This window comes from Amphibalanus amphitrite, unplaced genomic scaffold (genome assembly GCF_019059575.1).
Source record: "Amphibalanus amphitrite isolate SeventyFive unplaced genomic scaffold, NRLGWU_Aamphi_draft 001275F_arrow, whole genome shotgun sequence".
Classification (NCBI taxonomy): domain Eukaryota; kingdom Metazoa; phylum Arthropoda; class Thecostraca; order Balanomorpha; family Balanidae; genus Amphibalanus; species Amphibalanus amphitrite.
Genome location: NW_024882768.1, coordinates 186536 through 201929, shown reverse-complemented (window position 1 = coordinate 201929; position 15394 = coordinate 186536). Strand labels below are relative to the sequence as shown.

Here is a 15394-nt window from a genome sequence, read left to right as displayed (position 1 = left end):
GAGGAGAGAGAGAGGAGGGAGAGAGAGAGAGAGGAGAGAGAGAGAGAGAGAGGGAGAGAGAGAGAGAGAGAGAGGAGAGAGAGAGGAGAGAGAGGAGAGAGAGGAGAGAGAGAGAGAGAGAGAGAGAGAGAGAGAGAGAGAGAGAGAGAGAGAGAGAGAGAGAGAAAGAGAGAGAGGGGAGAGAGAGGGTGTGGAATGTGGATATTCTGTATGACAGACAGCAGAGCTAACTATGTAGAGTCTGTGAGATAAAGTAGCATATAGCATGGTGAATAATCGGCGACTGTTTAGGGGAGAAGGGTGCGGTAGGAGTGGGAGATATATGCGGAAGGCTTGTGGGGGAGATACGACTAGCAGGGAAGGTATTATTGTTATTAATGTATGGCCACTGGTAAGGCTCGGGAGTCAGGGGAGACGGACGTTGGCGAGATTGAATGTACGAGTGTTTTCCTCTTCAGCAGCATACACAATACACATTGCACATTTGAATAAGTACCTATGTTTTAACCGTTGCCCATTCTTATTATTCAATGCTGCTGGGTGTTATGGTCGAAAAAAGTGTCGCGTATCTTCTTTAGATGTTTACGTACTTTTATTGGTACTGGTACAAATATAGCCGTGTACCACTCTACCAGCATACCATTTCGACCTGTTTTAGTACAACAGTGTCAAGTGTGTGCTGTTTGAATATCGTGAACGCTTTAATTGGAAGATAGATAGCTCATGTATGATCTCGTTACCACAGCACCACGTTCGTATGATTTCCCTTTGTAATTTAATGGTGACGTGTTTTCCTCCGATGATGATAGGCCAAATGTATCCCGGTTGGATTTGAAGGACGGTATTTTGACCTGGGCTGCTTTTCCCTTCGACAGGAGCTCAAATCCCTGACGATGAGATCCGAATGGCTGAAGAGAAGTTTGCAGAGTCGCTGCACTTGGCTCAGATGAGCATGCACAATCTTCTGGAAAATGACGTAAGTGTGACGCCACTAGCATATGTGACGTCATTGAGCTAAGAAACATGTGAGCGGTTTGTGATCGATCGGCACCGTTTTCCTACCCTGTAGATTCACCCGTTCCAAGCCCGTTCTTTGACAATCGTCGGTTCAGCCATGTTATCTCGTCTTTAAATATTTATGTTTTATAATATTTAAATATTCATTTTCTACCTCGGCTTTTAAATATTTATCTCACATACCCATAAAAACTAATTCATCCATTCACCTACTGCTGAGGCAGACATAGCTATCGCGTGAGGCTGATACCTCCCTCAGTGACGCTAGGTGTCGCTGTCGGTACCTGGATAGATGTCGCTGCTGACGCCCGTACCTCTCCCCGGTCGCAGGTGGAGCAGATCAGTCAGCTGGCGACATTCACCGAGTCTCTGCAGGACTACCACCGTCAGTGCAGCGAAATTCTGGCCACGCTGCACGAGACACTGCAGGAGAAACGTACCGAGGCCGCCTCGCGCACCCGGCCGGCGTTCCAGCCGAAAACGCTGTCCGACCTGGGCATCATGAGCAACGCCACCTACCATCCGGACGGCTCCAACGGAGGCCTGGGCGCCTCTCTGTCCGGTGAGTGAGACTCCGCGCCGCTAGGGGTCGTGGCAGGAACACCGGCAATGGTGTGAGGTGTGAGGTGTTTTAAGATGAGAGACATTTGCATGTGTGTAGATTCCCCGAGTGTACTGTGATGAATGATGCATAATGTCTATGTCCTGTCTGCGGACAGCATCCATAACAAGGAGCACCTATATTGTCCCCAGAAAACAACAAGACTCACTGATCTTCTGTAGATTTTAGCACGCAGTACTAGAAAATCATCTTTTAGCTAACCCGACGATCCCTGGCATTTTCATGTGCTGTTTATAAATCACTTTTAAAACTACCTCGTTCCATAACTAAGTAGCCTGTGTGTGCCTCTCGTAACCGCATCACTTAGCTGAAGCTGATCACTTCTGACCCCTGTATGAGCCCTTTTTATCACTTTATCATCTGGGTGGCCCCTCATGATTCCTCTGTGACCCCGGACCCGTCTAGCCCCTGCGTGACCCGTCTGACCCTTTTGTTCCTTTATATGATCTGAGTGACCCTTGTGCACCTGCCGCCGCCCCTGTCTGACGGCCACTGCCCGTCGTCCAGGCACTTCCGCGTACACTCCGCAGCAGTCGCCGCTGCCGACACCGGACTCTGTCAAACAGCCGCAGTTCCCTGCCTCGCCGGCCGGTAAACCCGCCAACTGACCCGCCCCCTGACCCACCGACCGCCTGAGCTGCGGCGGTTTCTGACCGACCCTGCACTACGCCCGTGTACCCGCCTGCAGGCTCTGTAGCCCTGTGCCACCTTCCACCCCTGCGGCGACCCCCAGCTGAACCCTGATTGCTGCCAGCGGCCGATGTGTGTGAAGCACAGTAGAAAGTTGGCACCGCCCGTGATCCACAATGTGGGGCTCCTGCACTTCGCGGTAGAAGCGAACGGATGTTTCGATGTTGGGTCTCTAGAGCTAGTGTGTGTTGTCACCTGTCACCACTCGGATTCCTGCTGGCTTTTGACGTTTCCTGAGGTGTTGCCAGATCCAGAGGCTAGAAGTCATACTGCTTGGATGTTTTCTCATATCCTCGATCATATTGTTGTTCATGCTCATTGTTTGTCGTAGTTCGAATCCCTCGCAAGCGCTTGTGAATGTGACGCATAGAAGAGGTCCCAGCTCAGCCGCTACGATAGTTCTCGGGAAGAAATCCTTTGCAATTGTGCCGGTTGGGTGTTTCAGGTGTCCCGGCTGACCTCTGGAAATAAGTGTTATTTAGCATATGTGTTTAGCCGTGCGATACCTATTCGTTGCGCTGCAGCATGCGACCTACGGGATCCTTGTTTGGTGTTGGGTTCGTCTCACCTCGCTGAATTCCTTTTTGGCTTTTAACCTGATCCGTTCGAAGCTGCGGGCTGCAAGGGAACACGCAACTCATTTTTTATTTATTGACAGATAAATATAAACTGATGTGGCTCGCGTTCTCCAAATATTTATAAGTATTTTGGTTGATTTTATGTGAAAATGATTGTCATCTGCCGCCTCTGTGCCTCTAACGCGCCACGGTTTGCCGCAGCGTCGCCTCTGCCGTCTCCGATGCGTTCTCCAGGCAGGACGCCCAGCCGCCCGGCTCCCAGTGCCCAGGCCCTGTACGACTTCCAGCCCGAGAACCCGGGAGAGCTCGGATTCAAGGTAGGTGAATCATGCCGGGGCTTCCTTCAGGCTGGATATGTGCACGCTCTATCAACAATGCGAGGATTTCCAGCATTTTTGGCGAAATGTTCATGAGGCCGATTCTTTTAGCTATGACTTGATAGGGAGTCATACCGATCATTTTAGCAGCCAGCGAACCGGATTGTCCTACATAAGCCGCCGTTTATAGTTATCTGTGTCTTTCGAAGATGCTACTTATAACACTATAACAGCCCTGTCCACATTTCACCCTACCTGTCCTAAACTACTTTCAGGAGGGTAACATCATCGCGCTGACGCAGCAGATCGATGACAACTGGCTGGAGGGCCAGCTGGACGGTCATACCGGCTACTTTCCGATCACCTACGTCAAGGTTCTGGTGCCACTGGCCCGCTAGACCGCAACGCCGACCGCCGGCTAGGTGGCAGCACCGTCGCACTGTGACGCCGCAACAGGCGGCCCCGGCCTGGCACTACTGATCCGGTGAAGATGATGAGCTCTGCTTCGTGAGACGTCTTTCGTGTTATGTGTTTATTAGACTGGGTTGGAAATTGTGTGAAAGGTTTGCTTACTTTGAGGTGGGATGTGTTGACTCTGGTGCAAAAGCAAAATGGAAGAGTACGGTCTGATGCCTACCTAGCTCGAGTCGTGAAGTCTGGTTGTGAGTTGTTTGAGCGATGCAGAAGTTCAGTTAGAGAGAGTTGCAATGCTTTGAAATGCTCATTTGCCATCTCAGCTAGCGCATTCATTATCCTTTTTGCCAGCTCCGTTATCTGATGAGTTCGTTGCTACGTTTGAAGGAGTGCGCGCGGGCGTGTTTATGCGTGCCGAGTGTTATTTACTCTGTTCGATTTTCAGGGCTCTTTTGGCCCACCTACCAGCTTCGATCTATGTCATTACCTATTGATGTCTTACTGTTGCTTCCCCCTGGTGCATGCCGCCCTATATCCTCTCGATGTCGCCAGTCACGCTCGGCCGCATACTGTGGCCCCTCCCCGCGGTCCCGCTTCTGTCCGCATACTCCGGGGTCTTTGTTGCTCTACCGCCACTGAATGTAACCGCGTGCCTCTTGTCCTTTCTCTCCCCTGTCTTCGTCTTTCCTGTTCATCTGTGACGCTTTGGTACCTATTAGCCAATGTCCCGCATACGAGCGACAATATCCAACCATTTCTCCTAGTCTGTGTAAATGTCTGCGCGCGACTGGGCAAGCCGGGGCTCCTCCTTACTAAACTGACCTTCCGCACACCATTCCTCCCTCCCGTGCACCATTCCGACCTCTCCTGGCCACCATTTCGACCTCCCTGTCGGCCATTCCGGCCGGTCCGCCGCCGTCGCCCCCGGCTGGACACACCAAGACTCGTCGATTTGCGCTGCCCTGCGTCCGCGCCGGCGGCAGTGTAGTGCCGGCCGCAGAGCCGCCCGGCCTCCGGGCGGCGCCCAGCGGGGCCCGTTTGGCAATACAGTCGTTGGCAGACGAACTGGTGTGTCGACGGAGGGGGAGGGGAGGGGTGCTGTCGGCTGGCTCGCCATAGTCTGGAGGAAACCGGCGCCGTCCGACGCGGGCCGGGTTGGAAATGTCGGTCAGCCACACCGAACGGCGTCGATCGCCGCCAGCCCACGTGCTGGACGGGTGATGGGAGGGGAACGGTCAGGACTGATGCGTAATATGCGATTGGTTCGTGATCGTTGGTGCATGCTGCAAAACATGGACATTTCACAAAGCGAGCGTTAAGTTTGCGTAGGGGAGAGCGAGGTAATCACGGACGGTGGGTATGCCGGCCACACATCTTTAGCGAGTACTTTGACTACCGCTCATCGGCTGATGTTGTTTACGCATCAGTTGGGCGCCAAAAAAAACACAAGGAAAGATATTCGTCTTACTAGCTCCGCTACTTTGACCTTAACAACGATAAAGGCGATTTTTTCGACTCTAATTCATAAGTTGTTTGCATCTACCGCTGAATATGGCTATACGCGAGAAGTCATTTTCAGAAGTGCTGCTTCGTAATAACCCTCGATATATCATTTCCTCGGCGACTACCGAGAGTGGGACGTTTGTGACGCATTGTTTGTTTGTTGCATGCATTTTTTATTGAACTGACTTCGGGGTAATGCCGGTGTCCGGCATTACCCCGAACCTTATATATGAAACATACCTACCTACACATGAAACATTTTAGCAACATATCTAACCTGATGTGGTTGCATGTGAAATATAAGCAGTCATTTATAAATATTTGTATGCTCATAAATGTCTCGTAATTATGTCAAGAAAACAGACATGGCCCTGTGGTCTTCAGAAACGATGACAAACGCGCTGAAGGCCTTGGAGGGAGGCAGCTCAGTTCGTGGGGCCACCGAACTGTTTGCTGCTGAATACAAGTGCCGTTTCAGAATTTTACTGTAATTTTTGGGTTGGCCACTGCTATTGTACCTCGTCCGGTATTACCCCACGCTTTTTTGCACGTGAAATTCATTCAACACCTTTTTCGTTAGACTCTCAACTCTCATCGATTATCTGCCGCACTAAAGCAGGTTGTCATCCCAAAGTATGTTTCGTTGGCTTTCAAATGGAGCAAAAAAGATGGTCGAACTTTTCTTTAGTTGAGTTATTGTGGAAAATGCTTATGGTGTCGCCATTACCCCGCTCTCCCCTACATTCTTCCATTTGAGTTTATGTTCACTCGACGCACTCACACTACAACGAGTTTTTGCAGCCCTCACCCTGGCCGGCCCTATCGATGATAAGCTTACACTCGTGAATATTGGAAAAATAAAATAGCATTTTAGACAGTCCTTAATCATACTGAAAGTTAAAAGCAAAGTGCCGCGATAGAAAGCCAAGCTTTTACCTCGGCTGTCTGCAAAAAAACACACGCTGTGTCCCCGCAGCCTGTTGGCTGTTTTTGAAGAACCACGAGGTCACCCGCCATCGTACGTCAGCCAATTACTGTATCCAGCCGCTCATCCATAATTCCCCCACTCGGGCCACCTGACCTTGTCAGTCGGCAGATCTGTTGTCGGTCGGTCCGGGCGAAGCGGCGAACGCAGGGTAGACAAACAGGACACCGTGTCCTTCGCAGGTCACCATTGACGTCACCAGGACTGGCGTGGTAACGGTGACGTCCTGCCCTCTGTCCTAGGTCATCAATGACGTCAGACTTGTAGCGGCGCGGACCACGCGGCGTTCCCGTGGTACATGCGCACTTATCAGGCGGTTTCCGGCTGGGAAGGGCGTTCCAGCGCAGCGCGACAGCGAAACGACACAGGCATGAGGCAGCTGGTGCTAGTGCGAACCAGACCGACCTCCCGACCGACCGCCCCCGACCACCGACCGCCGACCGCCTACCGTCCCCGACCACCGACCGCCGACCGTCCCCGACCACCGACCGCCCGACCGAAACCGCTCGACTGTGCCGTCCGCACCCGGATCGAAAGACTGGGTTTATCCGACGTATGCACACAGTTCATTGCCGCAATGAAACTGAGCGCCGCAGTGCCGGTGAATGTTGCCCGGATGCCCTTCACCGACCTTATCAGCTCAGTTGAGGCAGGCCTTCTCTGGATCCACCGCTCGCAGGCTGCACAGTGCACGCTGTATCGGAATAAACTGCAAACAACTTATGCAACAGAATACTGGGCAATAAATGGGGCTACTGTTGCCAAACAACGCGATATGGTGCCTCATCTCGTATAGAATCAGCAGCAAGGTGCAAAATTACTTAATTCGAGATAGCGAAAGGTTTCGCCGTGCTGGACAGTCGAAAAAAAAAACGCGTGGCTTTGGAATTGCAATCGTTTCACCTTTCTCCGGTTGTATTAATCCTCGCCGGCCGAAGGGACCCAAAGTTTTTTTTTTCGCGAAATTTCGGAACGCGCCAGAGATAGAGAGCTGAAACTTGGCACATCTGACCTTTGATTCAAACCGGATCTTGTGACGTCAGCCACATTTTCAGGTCAGGTCAGGTCACTGACCTATGACGTCATAAGAGGAACTCTGCGGTGCCGCTGTCCTAAAATGTCGCAGCTTCGCAATGCCCTTAGTGCCAGAGGAGTTGTTACAGGACGATGAAACTTACCGTAACTATTAGCCTTCAGAGGTCTCACATATTGTATGTATGTCTCGAATTTGTTCTCAAGGTCATGTGAGGTCAGTTTAGTACCGTGACCTCGCCACTATAAGACAATGGGTCGTGGGTGAGATTTGGAAACTGTTATTTTAGCGCCTGGACTTTTTCTAACTTCCAAACATAGCTCAAGTACCATGGAATCGTGTTTCCATGTATCACAGACTTCTCTTCACATTTAGAGCATGTACCATTTTGCATGTACTCTTTACAATGTTCGATGCTTCCTTTGCATTGTTGACCTTGCAGGACGTCATTTATGACGTCGCGGGAGTCATAAAAGTTTTTCGTCAATAACTCCCGATCAAACCATGAGCTAACGAGTCGGGAAAACCACCAATGGACTCGGGGAAACCTGCCGAATCAAATGGTATACAATATGACCTCCTTCGACCAACTTCAGATTCAGATTCAGATTCAGATATATCAACTAAGGTCCACAATAAACGTGGCTTTTCACTCATTCACGTCTTAGAGTAGGTAGAGCAGAAAGGAAGCTGGAACACAAGCCACTACTGCCTTCGAGACACTTTGTGACCTGAGTAGCTGTGACCTGACTTTGACCCTGAGGTTTGACTTTGACCTTACGTTGACGTCATCAAAACAAAACGTATACCATTCGACGCGCGTCTCCATACCAAATAACGGCTCTGCGACCATTTTTCTTCTTCTTTTTTTTTGGCAAAGTTATTTATCAAAAACCGAAACCGTATCTTGGGGCACTTGACTTGACCTCAGAGGTAACCGATTGATCTGAGAAAATAAAATATCAATCGCTGCGTCTAGTAATGGCGCACATGCCTGTTTTCCTGCGATGCTGTAGCTCAATTAGGGACGAAACGACGGTGGGGGGGGGGGGTCATACCCACCCACCCCCTCTCGGCCGGGGCGCACATGGAAGACCAATAGGTCCGGCGAGAATTTATGCTTTGTGTGGAGTGCTGCGTGTAATTTCTTTTTGCGGTACTGGATAGTTATTTTCTCTCGTTTGTATCTGTTAAGTTGATTGTCATTGGCTCACGCCACGCCAGAGATAGAGAGATAGTATGCCTTCATAGAGCTGTAGGTAACTTCCTTTCAGATTGCGGAAAGATGTCCATTTATGAACCGATTGATACCAAGCTACTAGTACCAAGCATACTAGTACTATGCAAGTAGATACTATGTAGTAGCACGCGCGTGTCGCTTGCCATTGAAGGTGACTAAAACTTGACAAGTGTTCGGTATTTTGAATATCGAAAAGGCGTTCGTTCACCGATATGGGTATGTAACGCAGATGCGTTACATTTTTTCATCTTTCATGCTGAACTGCAAGCTGTGCCACAAGCTGAAACACGGCCATCTGCGAGCGCCGCACAGACACGGTCAGCCGGCTAAATCGGCTGTGATACCCTCTCTCCGTCCCAGCTGGCGTCCACACAGACGGCGCAGTCGGCTCTGACAAACAGGGGTCCTCTATAGATGACCACCCCACTTCATGAGAACCCGGATCTGAAGCCAACAAATAGCATACCGAAACGCGCCATTCTGCCAGCCTCGAGCCATTAACCCTATTCCTGGCGGGGGGGGGCCTCAGGAGCCCCCCCTGAGGTTTTTTGGTTATATCTCCCAAACGCGTTGAGCTAGGAAGCTCAAATTTTCTGACTTTTCCTAAAAGGTTTCTACGCAACATGTCTGAAAATTTTGAGTTGATCTGACCTCAGGTCAGGTCACCAGAGGCGGTTTGGTGACGCTACCTCAGAAAAGTTTGCAATCACGCCAGAGCTAGAGTTTTTAACTGATCAATTTCTTCTCTTCAGGGTTTAGTTAGGGTACCAGTATGTGCAATTTGTATATCTCGGAATTTTGATATCGGTGACCTAAGGTCAGGTCAATTTCGCGACCTCCCCATTATAAGTCAATGGGGGAAAAATCAACTCCCTGTTTTTACCACTAAAACGGGTCGGAATGGCCCCATATACCATACATGACTTCATATACGATCAACCTTCACTACCTTGAGGTCTGTTTTGCTGTTGGGCAGCTGTGAGGTCATGTGACGTCATCAAAGGTCACCAAAGGTTTTTGGCCAATAACTCCGTACAGGAACAAGATACAGACGCGTGGATGGTCTCATTGTGTTCAGCTCGTCAAGACGCATCGAATGATATACATGATGACCTCGAGGTCACGTGACCTGAGGTCAACCTTTGACCTTGACCTTTCGAGGTCAACATATATATCATTCGATGCGGATTGACGAGAGGATCACGATGATGCCCTTAGTTTGTTCCTATCTTGACTAGTTCGAAAGTTATTCGAGAAAAACTCTCTCCATATCTAGTGCCGCCATTTTGACTTTTTCGTCCCCTGTGACGTCATCTTTGACCTGACCTGAAAATGACCTCAGTAAAAATTGTAGATCTTGGCCGTGCGTATCCGATGCCGTTTATCGCTTGTCGCTATCTTGCTTCGTTCTCGAGATCTCAGGGGGGGCCGAATCGGCCCCCCCCCCCCCGCCAGTTTCTTGTCCCGGCGGAGCCCGCCAGGAATAGGGTTAATCAGTTTAGCCTTTGGAAAACAAGACTCTGTCCCACGCTCGGCACCCCGCCAGAGAACAAGGAGAGGGGAGGGCAGACCGGCCCTGATTTGAACCAAAACAAGAAAGGGGAGCGGAGACCGACCCGGTTTGTACGAAAACAGGATGAAATCGAACTCGGTCGCCAACGACAAAATATAGGACATCTGGCCAGACCTGACTTCAAAACAAGGGGAGCAGAGGGCCAGGCCCGCCACCTGGCGCCTCAGGCGCCGTGAGCGCCGGCGGCGAATTCCACCCGATCGCTGCGTGAAAGGGTGCGACTGCCATGGCCGGAGGGGAACCGAACTTTGTCAGCAAATCACGAACTTTCGAGGGCGGAGCCGAGTGCAGCTTCTGAGAATGGAGGACGGAGATTGGACAAGGTGATGCTGCCCGGCCCGCCCTCTGAAGTATGACGTCATCAGAAGTATAAGTTGATGAAACGGAACTGAAAAGCTCTCTGGGACGACGCATTCCGCGCCTCTGGCTCTCTCTCGGACGACGCACCCCGCGCCGGTGGCACTCTCTCGGCCCACGTCCCTCGTCTGACATCGCGGACAGCCCACGAGACACCAGCGGCTGGCATCACGGCGCCGGCGGCGGCTCTGGCCGCCGGGCCGGGCGCTGGACGGACACGACCATCATGTCAGCGACTCCATCTCAAGTAAGGTCACGCGGTGAACACGGGTGCGCACCTAGTCCCTAAATCCTTCAATGTGACCCCCCCTCCCTCGTTACTGCTATGTGAGCCACATTATATTCCCCTTTTTGGTGTCGTCCGCAATATTTTAGGCCATTCAGTTTAGGTAGTTCAATTTATTCTTGGGACTTTCAGTCTAGGTAGCTTAAGTTCACAATTCGATTCGGTCAATTATGTAGCTGTGCGCGTGGTGCGATACGCGTGCCGACGTGGGCCCTCTTCAGTCGTCCGGCGCCCCGTGGTGATTAAGGCGGACGGAGGGGATTATACACCGTGGGGAGTCGGGAAAGGGACGGGCGACTGTGTACCGCACCACGCGGCTTGTGGGGCTCAGTTGATGGGCGGCCTGGGCCCAGAATGTTTTCCTTAAATTTGACGTGCAATGGAATTTAAGGCGTTGCGTCGGAGTATGTAAATAAATGGGACTTGTAAATATTGAAATACGAGTGTGAGTAGTGCTGAAGGGCAGGGATCGGAGGATGGAGCATAAAAGGCCATATGCCAACCCACAGTCGGGAAAGAGGTCATTTCCAAGGTGTCTGGCCAGAGCAATTTACAACGATCAGTTTTCTTTGTCTGTTTGATTTTACACAGTGCATTATATACAGGGATTATACAGGGAGCACACACAGAACTCTCAGGACTTCCCTACCTTGCCTATGCTGGAGAGTGCTCTGGCTGTTATTATCCTACTCCTACCGTACCATTGTCCTGTTTCCATAACTATTACGCGTCAGCGGAATTCCTGGCGCTCTACTTTATCCGATGGTCCGACTACAAGCAGCACGCACAGAACACGCAGGACCTCCTTACCCTACCTATGCTGGAGAGTGCTCTGGCTGTTATTATCATATTCCTACCGAACCACTGTCCTGTTCCCAAAATTATTACGCGTCAGCGGAATTCCTGGCGCTCCACTTTATCCGATGGTCCGACTACAAGCAGCACGCACAGAACACGCAGGACCCCCTCACCTTACCTATGCTGGAGAGTGCTCTGGCTGTTATTATCCTATTCCTACCGTACCATTGTCCTGTTTCCATAACTATTACGCGTCAGCGGAATTCCTGGCGCTCCACTTTATCCGATGGTCCGACTACAAGCAGCTCGCACAGAACACGCAGGACCTCCTTACCTTACCTATGCTGGAGAGTGCCCTGGCTGTTATTATCCTACTCCTACCGTACCATTGTCCTGTCTCCATAACTATTACGCGTCAGCGGAATTCCTGGCGCTCCACTTTATATCCGATGGTCCGATTACAAGCAGCACGCACAGAACACGCAGGACCTCCTTACCTAACCTATGCTGGAGAGTGCTCTGGCTGTTATTATCCTATTCCTACCGTACCATTGTCCTGTTCCCATAACTATTACGCGTCAGCGGAATTCCTGGCGCTCCATTTTATCCGACGGTCCGATTACAAGCAGCACGCACAGAACACGCAGGACCTCCTTACCTTACCTATGCTGGAGAGTGCTCTGGCTGTTATTATCCTATTCCTATCGTACCATTGTCCTGTTCCCATAACTATTACGCGTCAGCGGAATTCCTGGCGCTCCATTTTATCCGACGGTCCGATTACAAGCAGCACGCACAGAGCACGCAGGACCTCCTTACCTTACCTATGCTGGAGAGTGCTCTGGCTGTTATTATCCTATCCCTACCGTACCACCGTCCGGTTTCCATCAATATAGTGCGTCAGCGGAATTCCTGGCGCTCCATCCAATCCAACAACGGTCCGAATACAAGGAACGCACATAGACTTTGCCGCACACGAAATATATGTAACTGTACCCCACATGGACACTGCAAGGGACGGAGCCGGGGAGATAGATGATGCACGTTACGCCCCTGTGCGTGGAGAATCCACCGACGCGGCCACGGGTTAGGAGGGAGATGAGAAGCGAGTGAAATGGAAGAAGACTGTACACGGAGAGGAATCGGAATTCCTAAATGAAGCTCAGCTCGGATAGACCCCACTTAAATAGTAGGCCTCGCTTGGGTAAGCCCTGGATGCGTGCAATAAGTCGCGAAGTGAAGAGAAAGGGTGAGAGCGAGTTGAGGATCGATTATTGAGGATGAGTGCGTAGCCGACGAAGGCTAATCCGTTCGGTTGCCGGCGCGGGCCCCATAAAGCCGTGGCTATACGGAGACGATGCAGGCAGCCCGGAGGGACCTAGTGACCCCGCCCGGTTTTAAAAGATAGGTTAGGTCCGCTATCGGTCCATTGAGTGATCAGCGCAGGATGACATTCGATAAGTGACGTAGGTAGTTTCGGAGATGGTTAGGACCCCAGGCGTCCCAGCGAGGAGACGTATGCCGCCGGTTAAGTAATGTCCCGCGAAGAAACGTGTAATGCTGCAGGACGGGGGTGAACATTAAATACCAAAGCATGCGAGTCGGGTGATCGCGGTAAGTCGGTACTGGCCACCCCGCTGTCAGTCGATTTACTCCGACCGTGCAGCGGTCATTTCGGTTAGGTCTGTGACGACAGCTTAACTACCAGCAACGGATAGATAGGGCTTCGGGCACCTATAACGCTGGTAGTCGTGGATTGTGTGAAGCCAACGGAGGCTAACCCGTTCGGTCGCCGGTGCTGTTTCAAAAGCCGTGGCTATACGGAGACGATGCAGGCAGCCCGGACGGACCTAGTTACCCAGCCCGGTTTCAAAGTTTAGATAAGCCCACCGCGGGCCGTGGTACGCTTAGTTTTCGTTTTCTTATAGGCAATTTGGCATAACTGGTAGTCATGGATTCGTGTAAAGCCGACGAACGACTAATCCCTTTCGGTCGCCGGGGGCTGGCCCGAAAACCGCGGCTATACGGAGACGATGCAGGCAGCCCGGACGGACCTTAGTTACCCAGCCCCGGTCTCAAATTTCAAATAAGTCCCCCGCGGAAACCGGACTACACAGTGTCCTGCGAGCCGTAGTCTCGGAACCGCTGGCCGAAGGACATTTATGTTTTTTTTTGTGTAGGTAGTTCGACATGGTGATGGGATGGACCGCAATAAGTCACGTAACGCGAGGGTCGAGTGCCGAAATCTGTGGTGGGTCGTATCTCTAATTGTGTAGCGTGAGCATTATGAAGCGTTTGTCTGATGTATGGAACATTGTGGTTATGAAGGGATAACGGTGAAATGAAATTTAACCCTCGCCGGCCGAGGGGGGGGGGGGGCGGGTGCCGCCCCCCCATAGGGTTTTTTCGCGATAGCTCCGAACACGCTGGCGATAGAGAGCTGAAACTTGGCATACCTGACCTTTGATCCAAGCCGCATCCTTTGACACCAACCGCATTTTTGGGTCAGGTCAGGTCACTGACCTATGACGTCATAAGTGAACCTCTGCACGGTCTTCAGATGTCGCAACTTCGCAACGCCCTCACTGCCAGAGGAGATGTCACAGGGAAATGAAACTTGCAGGATCTAGTATCCATTATGAGTCCCACAACTTGTATATCTCGGATTTTTCCTAAAGGTCATATGAGGTCAGGTCATTTTCGTGACCTCACCATTATAAGTCAATGGGGAAAAATGAAAACTGCTATTCTGGCGCCGGGAACGATCTCCAACTATCTCAAGCACACAGAATCGTGATTTTATGCACTCCTTGCAAGGTTAGATGCGTCACTTTTGCAATGTTGACCTTGCGTGACGTCATTTATGACGTCATCAAGGTCATATTAGTTTTTCGTCAATAACTCTTGATCAAATTGAGCTAGCGAGTCGGGAAAGCCACCAATGGACTCAGGAAGACCTGCCGAATCGAATGATATGCGACATGACCCCTTTCGACTAACTTCGTGACCTGGGGGTGCTGACCTGACCTTGACCTGAGGTCAACACCCCAAGTTGACCTGACCCGGACAAAAAGTATATCATTCGACGCGCCTGAGCGAGACGAACACGATGCTGCCAAAATCGGCGCTCTGCGGCCGTTTTTTGCGAAGTTATTCACCAAAAACTGAACCGTACCTTGGGGCACTTGACCTGACCTCAGAGGTCACCGGTTGACCTAGGACCTTAAAATCGGGTACCAATCTCTGCGTCTCGTAACGGCGCACACGCTCGTTTTTTCCGCGACGCGCTAGCTCCACCAGGGGCGAAACGGCGAGGGGGGGTCGTACCCGCCCCCCCCCCTCGGCCGGCGCGTATGTAGAAAACCAATAGGTCCGGCGAGGGTTAAGGCCAATGACTCGATAACGACTTTGCGCGCGCCCTAGCACCACCGGGGGAAGTTAGGAAAAAGGGGAGGGACCGGAGACGGTCAGCTCTGGTAAATTACGAGGTATAAGTGGACGAATGGCAGGGTTGTAAGGGGATGGATAAATGGACGAATGATTGATACATATATCTGGTGGGAGATGACCCTCAAGCTAGGAAGGGCGCTGTTGTTTGAGAGTGGGACCTTGGGTTATGTAGAGTTGAGTTCTTATTTCATTGTGATCAAGGGTACTATGTTATCATTTACTATCATCCCATTACCTAACCCTGGCCTATGTGTTTCCGATGATTGATCGCCCCGGAAAGATAGAGTCAGAGTCGGAACGGGTTCGCGAGGGGCTGGACAAGAAGGGCTCCTATGGAGCGCACCGACGGAGTTCTCTTTCATCTTGCTCTCTATCTATCGAAAGACACTGCCCGGTTAGCCCCGCAACGCCGCGAAACCCCGCTACAGGTATCAGCAAAATTTTCCTATCCGCGTTGCGAGCCCTTCGCTCTCGATCAGCCTATTTATAAATGAAATCGTCGGTGGAGAAATACGCTCACAAAACAACAGC

General features: G+C 51.2%; 1 protein-coding gene across 2 annotated transcripts; it reads left to right on the top strand.

Moving 5' to 3' along the window:
* Window positions 1–814: 814 nt before the first annotated feature.
* Window positions 815–4703, top strand: LOC122371741 (endophilin-A-like). Of its 2 annotated transcripts, XM_043348345.1 has the most exons (5): window positions 841–976; window positions 1348–1579; window positions 2147–2230; window positions 3109–3224; window positions 3500–4703. In XM_043348345.1, exons 1-5 carry the CDS (start codon window positions 905–907, stop codon window positions 3620–3622), a joined length of 627 nt encoding a protein of 208 aa, XP_043204280.1. In that variant the 5' UTR covers window positions 841–904; the 3' UTR covers window positions 3623–4703. The 2 variants fall into 2 exon arrangements, with proteins under 2 accessions (XP_043204281.1, XP_043204280.1); XM_043348346.1 differs by lacking the exon at window positions 2147–2230 and having other exon boundaries at window positions 815–976.
* The last annotated feature ends 10691 nt before the right edge of the window (window positions 4704–15394 follow it).